Genomic DNA, 12,020 nt, shown 5'->3' with positions numbered 1-12,020 from the left:
TGATTTTATATTTCATATNTGATATATTAAGTTCATTAATTTCCCTATTTAATTTATCATATTTTTGTGCATTTCTGGATTAAATGTTATCATTATTAGATTTCCACTTAAACATTTTACATTTTATTTTCTAATCCAATATTTTAAACAGAATGCTATAGCGTATTTTTTTTTAATGAAATATTTTAGTCAAATTTTGATTTGCACAACCGAAAGCACAATTTTTATATTTAAGCCATTCTATATAAATTTAGCATGTGTTATTTTGTGTCCCTATAATTATTACTATTAATTTCTTCCAATCTTAGTTATCTATTTTCAATTTGGAGTAAATTGTCTTATTTTTTTCCCATTTTTCTCAATAAAACATCTTACTATACTTTCTATCTACTTATTTCTCTTGTACTGTTTTCTTGAGACTCTACAGGTGATAAAAATTTGGAATAAATATTGTATATTCATTCTTTGAATTTACATTATCAATTCTTCAACTCATTTGTTCTGAAGATGCCATAATACAAACAATTGAACAATTTTTTTTTTACAAATTTTAAGGTCATTTTACAAAAACCATGAATTAAAAACCATTGAACAAGATTTCACATATTTTTCTTACCATTATCTTCATTCTATACATTTCTTATCATTAAATAAAAGTCTTGATTGTTTATAGATTCTATATATTTCTTATTGAGATAATAAAAAGTTATTAAAAAAAATGTGTTTTTTTTAAAAAAAAAAGAATTAAATCTAAAATTAGAAATTATATGAAATTGGATTCAGAAGATAGGTGTGGATATCCAAATCTTTTATGGGTAGAAAAAAATCCCTCCTATCTATTGCGTTATGTTCCCTAAAAATACTGCATAAAACCCTTTGAAATATTTTCACTGCATTGACAAGAAATGAATGTTCATTTTCATGAATCCAATAGGTTGAAGCATAGAAGAACATGAATTCTTTCATAATCCCAAAAAGAAAGAGGTACAGTTGAAAATAAAAAATTGAGACTTTTAGCTAACAACCTAGAAAATAATCAGCATTGGACTGTCTTATAATATAAACTAGTTGTTGTCTGATTCCAAAGGGACGGAACTCCACTTTCTACATACTCGCGTCTTACACTCAAATGGCGGAGCAGAAAGACTTGAGAAGAAATTTCAAAAACTAAAATGACTTCTCAAAGCATGAAACGGCCGTCGTCTGCTCGAAGGCACATTAATCTTGAAACATTTAATCAGTTTGTGAGGTTGGTATAGTTTGATTTCACTTGGCATCAGTCTGATTTGTGGTTTTAGGTGGGTTGCTAATGACGCTATTTTTCCTTTCCAACTCAATCAAGCCAAGGATAACACGACGTATCTTTGTCCTGGGATTGAGAGGAGCATCACATTGATTTGAATTTACTTAAGACTTAGCGACTACAAAATCTAAATCAAACCTTCAGGAATGAGGAGTGCTTATGTGAAGCTCTAACCAAAGTGATGTCAGAAGAATGAATAATGTGTTGTCATGTCTGAAATATTCTAAATAAAACTTCCACATACTACCGAGATTCTTAGAATGTCTTGGTGTCGATGGATATGACAACCAATGAGAAAGTTATTAATGACATTATTAATTTACAGAAGGTATTTCTCAGTCTAAGGGCCAGGCACTTTTCGTGGGGGCCATGCCATAAAACTGAGGAAGAAATATTAGATCATAACCAGAAACATGTTGTTACTCATCAGACAACTGACCTATTGCAAAACTGAAGAAATTGACTTGTTTAATGTTTTGCAGTGGAGCACGTCTGGCCAAGATTCAATCATTATTAAAGGGGAATAATCCAGATTCTAACAGTCCTGAATCTATTGTTTGTATAACAGGTAAGTATTTCTGCGACTATTTTGCGGAGATATATTTTGAGATGTTTATTATAAAATTAAAAGGGAACAATTGGCATTTGATTTGGGTCTTTGTTGTGCTTTAATAGTCTTAGTTAGTACTAAAATGTACGAAAATAGCATAATCCCTTCAAATATACCTCAAACTACAAATTTGACTCTACTTCTATATAGATGTGTTTTCTATATTTATATGGCATAGTCTCACCAAAATTTGAGTCAAATTTATAGCTTTCAAATGTGAATAATTATGGATACACATGGAATTGAAGGCTTAAATTTCGGCAATGAGCTGTGAACACTATTACTGATTATTGAAACTAAGATATGATTTGTCGAATGGATATTGAAGGTGCTCCTTTAAATAGAAGTAAAACTTGCCTGTTTAAGTGTTGTATGATTTACGTCCTATAAGCATATAATTCTATATTTTTGCGATAATGCACAAGCATGTTTAATTCACACCCTTCTTACCCGCCAGTATATCTGTATTTGTAGATGATTTAAGAGTTAGTAAGCTGAATATTTCAAGTCAATAAATCAATGAAACAAGAATGGCAATGCTACTTCAAAATTCACGTTAATTTTTTCTACATACCATATTGAGAATCCATATCATTCTGGGCCCCTAAAATTTTTTACTTGGCCCCAGCAAGCGTATGTCAAGAGCTTTGTTGACAGCTTGCTTCATGTGCTTAACCTGTTTTGATTGTTATGTAGGCGAAATTGGATGTAGACAAAATGAAGACTGGCCATCTGAATCTCTGTAAAAGATACTTGATTTGATTGTAATTTTATTATAGGTATTGATAGTCGTTACAATGAAGGAAGTCAACAACTTGTTAATTATCTCCTCTTTGGTTTCTTCTCAACACGCAAACAAGAACTGGAAAAGTAGGTACATTGTTTTTATGTTTATTTTATACCAGTGATCAGGTCATGTATTTGTCTTTTGACAAATTGAATAAGCCCATAGTATAACCTGCATTCACTTCTGATAATCTCCTTGCATCAAAGAAATACTTTTCATTCAAGCCATTTTTCTTGAATTATTCTTATGATAACTAAACATATCATTCCAACATGTAGTAGTTCTTTAAAAGTACCTAAAGAATATTAAAACAAGTTTTCTATCTGTTGTATAGTTTAATTGATATTGAATCTGTGACATCTATGTGGATTTTTGTAGATCTGGATTCCCTGAAGAAGCTATTGATGGTAAGTAATGTCTCATATTCTTTGAGAAAAGAAATTAACGTTTTAGATAGATTTCGTAGTAGACAACACACCATAAAACTAGCTTGCAAAGTTTAATCACCAACCTAAAAACAACATGGACTGTTTTCTCATGCTTTGAATCAACATCTTTCCTGTATATGCAAACATATACTTTTGTTTTTTGCTCTATCTGGATAAAGCTGATTCACTTTCCATGCCCATTTATGTTATTTGTCCCAGCGGATAACAATATAGTTTTGTTATTTTGTTATTAGATCTTATTATGGTTATAAACAGTAACAGTATAGATATATATTGTAATGTAATTAACTACCACTATCTATTACCGTATACCTGTCACTGGTTGAATGTCCGATACCACTGTCTTACTGATCAGCAGGTACGTTCTCTTGTATTCCTCCCCAACAACTTCCATTGAGAAGAGTGTGTGAAGATCAATTATGATAGATTAAAATCTTAAAATATAAGTGAATTATACAAACTGATATATACTAATTAAAAAGGGATGAAATGTGCAAAAATCTTTCAAGCAGGCTCATAGCCAGACTTGATTGTTTGGAGGGGAAAGTAATATATCTGGAGGGGCAATGGACTGAATGGAGTTTGGTGTTTAGTTGCAGTGAAGATATTGGTCAGCCAGCATTGCCCCCCTTGTCACTCTGTAGCTATGGACCTGCTTTCAAGGAGGACTCCTTCAGAACTGGTCCCTCCTGGCCTCACCTAAGCTAATGGCCTGTTTATACTGGTAAAGTAAGGCGACATGTTCCAAAGCTGTTCATCATTCTATTTCTTTTATGAATGAAATAGTTTTTGTTAACTAAATTGTTTTGTAGGCTGAAGTAGAAGAAGCAGAAGAAGAATTTAAAATGTTTTCGTTTGTTACCATGGTAAAAAATAAAAACACTATAGCTGTACCATATTTTCCTACAGGTAGGTTATAATATTTACCAGTCATCTCATGAATATCAATTCTTCTAAAATTTCCAAAGAGGACTGTTAACACATTTCCCATTATACCAATGCCATAATGATTTTGCAGAATAAATATAGCCGAATTGTTTGATTTATTAGGTTTGCTTTTTTTTTTATGTGCTGTGTTTGTCAACTCTTCATCTCCTTTGGATTATCCTAACAGCTGAATAATGTTCTCTCAACAAATCAAGCTGATGAAACTTAGGCCTATAACCATTTCATCTGTCTTTAATGACATTGTTTTGCTATATTTGTAGGACATGTTGGCAAGTTTGACAAGATGGTTTTAGAGAAATGGCCATTAATTCAGGCTTTTGCTCTGGATGAGATAGGAGGGTAGGACCACTTACTCTCATATATCTACTTAGTTTTATTTATTTGAAACTCATTAGCCAAATATCAGCAAAAGAAAGTATATTTGATAAGGTTTTTTGATCTGTACAATACTTCACATGCCTCTTCCATGCAAATGTATGAATGAAAAAATGCTGTATTAAGTGAAACTATTTGAGTCTGCATATCAGGTCTATTATAACTGAAAACTTTGTATTTGTGGTTTATTTTTGTATAAAAAAGACATCATCATGAATTAGAATTCTGTAATTTTCTGTCTTTCAGTGGTGGTTTCTTCACCATGAAACATGAGGTAAGAATTTTTTTTTCAATATGTTTCTTTTGCTACCTTTATTAATCAATTGTATTTGAATAATTTAGTCTTACAGATCTGTTAGGATTTCCATCATAGTGTAAGTTGAAAGAATATCTTTAGAGTACTGGTATTTGTTTTTCTGACAATGTAATATATTCCTCAAATAGAATAGCCAAACCAGACAGATATTTGAAACTTCTGTAAAAAATTTGTTAAGTCTTTCTTTACCTTCCTCGAGTGGCATTTAGTAATATTAAATATAATTGTGTCCAGTTACAAAGTCTTTCTTTATTTTTTGTCCTGACCTGTACACATGGTATGATTGTATATCTAATGTTCCATGTAACTATTGACTATTATAGGTAGAAGATATTAGCAGTAAGGTCCATGAATTCTATAGTCATATAGATACTGTATCACTGGAAACCATTCTTACTCAGGTAACTTATTAGATCTTATTTCCCTAGTGTTTTAGGTTTTACAATTTGATTTGTCCAGCAGTAAAGATATAATTGTGTTGCTTGTTATTAAACAAAATAGAGCTCTTTGAGCAAAAATGAAACAGCCAATATTTGAATAAAGGAACACAATTTTATGGTATACTACTCCTAAACTATAAAATTGTGTTCCGTTATTTAATGTGATCTCTACTCCTAAATGTCACTAAAGGATTAGCCAATTTAGGAATATCCATATATTTAAAGTTTTGCTTTACCAACTGATAAAGCTCAATCTCAGCCTTCCATACGATTTCCAGTCTAGAATTATTTTAAAGGGCTTGGAGTACTAGTTGTTAAGTTTTATTTCTGAAAAGTGCAATGGATAGCTAATATTATAAATAGACAATTCTATCACTTAAAGGCCTACCTCCTGTATTCTTTTACAGAATTTACCACTACTAACAAGACAATGGGACAATATGGAGACCAGGGTCAGTCTAGAAATGTAAGTTATATCTTTAAATGTTGTCAAATATTACAATTTTGAACCTGGAAGAGTATTCCTGGAAAGATCACTGCCAATAATTTAGGCAAGGACTGACTGGAGGAGAGTTGAGAACCTTGGTAGTTATCTTACCCTGAAAATGGCTATTATCTGATACTGTGATAGATTGCAGAAACCTCCCCTGTCTCTTCATTGTTCAATGGCGAAATTTCACAGTCTGCTTATTTCTTTTCTTTCTAAAGCAGTAAAATATAGTTCTTTCTTTCTCCTCTATTGAGTGAGCTGTGAAATTTTAATGATGCTCTTTCAATAGTGTAGAAATATTCTGGTTTTTTTTTTTGCAGTTCTAGTCAAGTAGACAAACTAACAGAAAATATTGCAGCAGAGGTAAAATCTGAAGTTTTTGTTTATTCCTTCTACACAGCATATTGAGCAGTACTGGCCTTAAGCCTTCCAAAATATTCCCTACCTATTGGTTTCATACTTTGGGGTCTTAATGTTTTGATATATATATTGCCCTTAAATTTATGGAAAAACTTTGAAATTGTGGCCATATATACCATTACATTATATAATTCAAACATTTGATTTTTTTGGGGTTTTTTTACCATCCAGGTCCAATTCCTCATACCTAATACCTACCTTCAAAGATTGTAATCAGGAATTGATCGTGTATCTTGTAATTACAGGCTTTAATGAGTTATTATAAACATGGTCATATGATTGACTCACAGTCTCCAGATTCTAGGTAAAATAATTTCTCTTGATATCACTTCCTGTATTAGGTAGTATTAGTAATCCTCCCTATTCTAGTTTAACTGATCTTGCCATCCGAACTATTTACTCAAATTGCATATCAAAACTTTATTATAATAAGGTGGAACAAAAAATGAGGATGTGTGTGAGCTGTACAAATCCTGTTGGATTTGGAGGATTCGTATCCTCAATAACAGAGATTCAATGATACTCATAGCCAAGCCAAGTTTGTATAAGCATGTAGAAAAGTGATAGCCCTGGTTCCCAACCTGGGGTGTTTTCATCCCCTTGAGGGTGTGGGACTAGGGTGTCAGGGGCATGGCCAACTGGTGTAGGAGATGAATTTATTTTGAGTTGAGGGTGTGAAAGATCCAGGTGATTGCTCCAGTGGTGTGAAGGCTGAAATAGGTTGGGAACCACTTATATATACATATATATCATGATTTTTTATAGCATACTTTGATGGCACAAATGGAGCTCTGCAAGTTGGTGAAAACCCATAAAATCAAGTACAATGTCTGCACAGTCCCTGAACTGCAATATCATGGTTTTAAATAGACATTTTGATAAGCAGTTTCTACTTGCGTGTCTGCAGCACTTATACTAAGTCCATAGAGACCAATTAAATTATATTTGCCACATGTGAACTTGGAAAAATGGCAGCAAAGTTGTCAATTGTTATCAGTATTGACTAACAACTGGTGTTGGTGATTTAATCATATTTGTCAGTCAAGTCCCCTTGGAGTCACTTAGATATTTCCAGGAGATATTGTCCTTGAAATAAGTTGAATGCACCAATTAATTTACTTTGTCTGCCAGGGGAAATCCTTAGTTGTAGTGAATTGTCAAATTCTATTCCCATCTGGGGAGACTTCAAACTGTTATACAAAAAATTTTTTATTATGAATTAAAAAAAGTGGTAATTGATACAATGCACTGTTTTTGTTCAGTCCTATAGTATATATACATGAATATGTTTTGAATAACTGTTTAGCAACGGTACAATTCTCAACAAAATTTTTGTATTTTTCATATTAGACATACCAATCTTATGACAAGCACTGTCACCATAAGAGATTTGGCAAAATTATTTGTCTAAATCACTACATTACAAAACATATTTACCGGTATATATGAATGAATGAAAATCAAGCCATGTATTCTCAAAACAATCTTAGCAGTTGGATACCCTAGAACTGTTAGACGAAAAGAACTCTAGGACATCCTAGAAACAGTTTTAGAAGTTAAGAACCCTAGGATATCATAGAAACAATGTTAGAAGTTAAGACCCTGGGATATCCTAGAAACAGTGTTAGGAGTTAACACCCTAGGACAACCTAGAAACAAAGTTAGAAGTAAAGAACCTAGGATATTATAAAAACTGTGTTAGAAGAAAAGACCCTAGGACATCCTAAAAACTGTGTAAGAAGAAAAGACCCTAGGACATTCTGGAAACTGGGTTAGAAGTTAAGACCCTAGGACATCCTAGAACAGTGTTAGAAGATAAGACCCAAGGACATCCTAGAAACAGTGTTAGAAGTTAAGAACCCAAGGACATCCTAGAAACAGTGTTAGAAGTTAAGAACCCTAGGATATCCTAGAAACAGTGTTAGAAGTTAAGACCCTAGGACATCATAGAAACAGTGTTAGAAGTTAAGAACCCTAGGACATCATAGAAACAGTGTTTGAAGTTAAAATCCTAGGACATCTTAGAAACAGTGTTAGAAGTTAAGACCCTAGGATATCCTAGAGACTGTGTTAGAAGAAAAGACCCTAGGATATCCTAGAAACAGTGTTAGAAGATACGACCCTGGGACATCCTAGAAACATTCTTAGATGAAAAGAACCCTAGGACATCCTGGAAACTGGGTTAGAAGTTAAGATCCTAGGACATCTTAGAAACAGTGTTAGAAGTTAAGACCCTAGGATATCCTAGAGACTGTGTTAGAAGAAAAGACCCTAGGATATCCTAGAAACAGTGTTAGAAGATAAGACCCTGGGACATCCTAAAAACATTCTTAGATGAAAAGAACCCTAGGACATCCTGGAAACTGGGTTAGAAGTTAAGATCCTAGGACATCTTAGAAACAGTGTTAGAAGTTAAGACCCTAGGATATCCTAGAAACAGTGTTAGAAGTTAAGACCCTAGGATATCCTAGAGACTGTGTTAGAAGAAAAGACCCTAGGATATCCTAGAAACAGTGTTAGAAGTTAAGACCCTAGGATATCCTAGAGACTGTGTTAGAAGAAAAGACCCTAGGATATCCTAGAAACAGTGTTAGAAGATAAGACCCTGGGACATCCTAAAAACATTCTTAGATGAAAAGAACCCTAGGACATCCTGGAAACTGGGTTAGAAGTTAAGATCCTAGGACATCTTAGAAACAGTGTTAGAAGTTAAGACCTTAGGATATCCTAGAAACAGTGTTAGAAGTTAAGACCCTAGGATATCCTAGAGACTGTGTTAGAAGAAAAGACCCTAGGATATCCTAGAAACAGTGTTAGAAGTTAAGACCCTGGGACATCCTAGAAACATTCTTAGATGAAAAGAACCCTAGGACATCCTGGAAACTGGGTTAGAAGTTAAGACCCTGGGACATCCTAGAAACATTCTAAGATGAAAAGAACCCTAGGACATCCTGGAAACTGGGTTAGAAGTTAAGACCCTCGGACATCCTAGAAACATTCTAAGATGAAAAGAACCCTAGGACAACCGAACGCTAAAATCTTTTGAGAATACACGACCTGGCCCCTGACTAAGTTGTTAATGTATGAATGGGCTTCGGGCCAGTCTTGTAAATGTTGAAGGCTCAAATACAGGAGGCTCATCTTGTATCACTTCATCTTTTTTTCAGATATAAGTATCCATTTGTATTATTTGGTTGTCATAGTAATGAATCTGAAATAAAGAAATGTAGAAATGGTTTAACTGAAAACAACAAGAGTCTACTGACTTCTGGGATCAACAATGGCTCTCCTAAACTCATGGTGAGTCTAAAAAAAATATCAGCCTGGCTGGTTATCATTAATCTCTAATAGTAAGTTTCAGAAAACAGAAATATTCCACTTGCGACTGAAATTAATCTGAAGATTTTTTGATAGAAGATCTGATCTCAAATTGGACTCCAAGTCTATGGTTACAAGCTGTGCTGGTTTAAAGCCGGGCATCCACTTGAGAGTTTTGTAGCTCGAGTTCGCTCTCTGAGAGTAACTCGCAAATGGAAGGTATTTTGCGAGCAACTGTTGGACAGTCGCAATCAACTCTCGATAGAACTTCTGAGAGCGATTTCTCTCAAGTGGAAGGAAGTTTCTCGAGTTATCTCGATAGCACAAACTCTCTGATAGTTACTCGCAATAAAATTTACTCTAAATTGTTCTCAAATGGAAGAAGCACTGATAGTTCTCTCGCGAGTAACTTATGAGAACTCACAGAAAAAACTCTCAAGTGGACGCCCAGCTTTAGATCCCTTGACAGTTGGAAATCAAAAAAGAGAATCTAATTACCTTCATTGCACACTGCATGTCCCAATTAGGTGCAGAAGAGTAGGACATAAAACTTCATTCATTTCATTGCTAAGTTTAGGGGATTTCTTGAAAAAAATCATAAAAACTGATAAGATTTAGTGACTGCTGGGGAACATGCTATATCTTCCTCAAATCCCAAAGTTGTGAGATATTTCAGAGTCAATTTTTTAGATTATCAAATTAACCTATATTTTTATAGTGTAGGTTTTCTTACTGAAATCATAAAATTCTGTTATAAGATTTGAAGAATATCCAATAAATCTGTTTTATATTATTTTCTAGGTATGTCAAGCAGTGTCTCCTAACAGTCCTGTAGTTTGTTCTAGAACCTACTTCTTTACATCAATACTGAATCCTTTCTCTGGTGAGTTATCTTTCCTTTCATATAGCCTTGTATTTCAAACACTTTTTTGACATTTTGATATAGTTCATATACGTACATGCAAACAGGAAGATTAGACAATACCTTCAAGTGCATATTGAGTTATCTTTCCTTTAATACAACCACATTACAATTTAAACACAAAGACATAACACCACATAATATGTAGTTACGATACAGACAGATATACAGTAGTAGATTATATTATAATCAACCAAATATTTGTTTTAATGGAGCTGACAGAGTTCAATCTCAGCTATGTATTGAATGTTTCAGAACTAAAAAAATTCCATGTTTCTGTCTGAAATGGAGTTCTATCTGGTAGTAAAGCAAACATTTAGAAAGACTAATCTTCTTTACAAATACATTGAAGTTTGCAGATTGTGACATATACCAGACTCAATAAAGCGTTCCATTGCTGATCTTTTCCACTGAATATGACAAAATTCTTCAGAGAAAATAGATGCAGGTTGAAATAAAGTCAGTTGTTTGAAGGTCGCATAGCGTGAAACTCTGAGTAACAAAATGATTCAAGTACTGTTTTAAAGGGACAGATGTGGTTGATTTGTGTCTTGAATATATGTAAATAGTCTTCAGAAATACTAGAAATGTACAAAAATCACATAATACCTTTAAAAATACTTCAAACTAGGAATTTTACTCACTATTTCTATATATGTCTTTTCTATATATCACAGAGTGTCTTAAATTGACGAGTCATTTTAACATTCAAACGCGGATAATTCTCGACACACATGGATTTGAAGGCTCAAATTTGATGGTGAGCTGTGAACATTATTACTGATTAGCTCAGCTAAAAAATTCCAGTTTCTGAGACTATTTAAAGTGTGATTGGTCAAACAAATGGCCTATCTGTCCCTTTTATATTAAGTTTTTTACTTATTTTTAAGCATATTTGAACCAATATCATAGGTTCCATGTTACTTTGGTGTAACTATAACTGGTTGAGGTTTATTAGATATAGACTTTAGACCTATCTACATAATAATGTAATGTAATAAGTCAAGTATAGAATGATAATAAGACATTAGTCAACTATAATTACCTCATGTCTACTGTCAGTCTTAATAAAGCTTATTTTCCTGTATTTATTACTCTATTACTAGTCTTCCCTAGAGGATTGCCTACTGGGCTAATTTACTGTCATTCAATGTTATTTCTGAACATCAGGAACATCAGCAAGATTAAACTATTATGGAAGCAATGTGGGGTCACATGCAACTCTTCATTTAATTCTACAGAATGTTTTTAGAATTCTCATATTAACTAGAAAGTTTTTAGACCAATAAGGTTTTAATGATTGGGTATTTTTAAAATCCATTTGAACTATCATCTTCAGTCGTCAGTAGACAGTAGATATTTGACATTGCGTTATAGAGATGTCAGACTGATATTCTGGGTTTAAAGAGGGTCTGGCTTTGCCAAAATATTGAAAAAAAAAAAGAATGTGTAGGAAAAGTAGTAGTAGGAAATGCTTGTACAAGTTGTACATACATGATACACCAATATTAATTACCTCATAGGGAAATAGATGCAACAGAAAGTGCTTTTGCTTTTGACATTGCAGTTTGATTCCTTTTGTGATCCAATATGGAGTATTGGTTGATCTGGATATCCTGATTTTGATGCTCATCATTGATGT

The 12,020-nt window shown here is 33.2% G+C and overlaps 1 protein-coding gene across 1 annotated transcript; it reads left to right on the top strand.

Moving 5' to 3' along the window:
• Positions 1 to 1,124: 1,124 nt before the first annotated feature.
• Positions 1,125 to 11,630, top strand: LOTGIDRAFT_231758 (hypothetical protein; the record flags this gene model as incomplete). The annotated part of the gene is made up of 15 exons (XM_009054246.1): positions 1,125 to 1,249; positions 1,786 to 1,871; positions 2,693 to 2,782; positions 3,078 to 3,107; positions 3,383 to 3,507; positions 3,962 to 4,058; positions 4,358 to 4,436; positions 4,719 to 4,746; positions 5,112 to 5,189; positions 5,636 to 5,694; positions 6,039 to 6,081; positions 6,384 to 6,442; positions 9,306 to 9,438; positions 10,258 to 10,339; positions 11,485 to 11,630. The coding sequence occupies exons 1-15, from the start codon at positions 1,173 to 1,175 to the stop codon at positions 11,628 to 11,630; spliced, it is 1,212 nt and encodes a 403-aa protein (XP_009052494.1). The 5' UTR covers positions 1,125 to 1,172.
• Positions 11,631 to 12,020: the final 390 nt, after the last annotated feature.

Source organism: Lottia gigantea (assembly GCF_000327385.1).
Source record: "Lottia gigantea unplaced genomic scaffold LOTGIsca_21, whole genome shotgun sequence".
Classification (NCBI taxonomy): Eukaryota; Metazoa; Mollusca; class Gastropoda; family Lottiidae; genus Lottia; species Lottia gigantea.
This window is presented reverse-complemented; position numbering and strand designations above follow the sequence as displayed.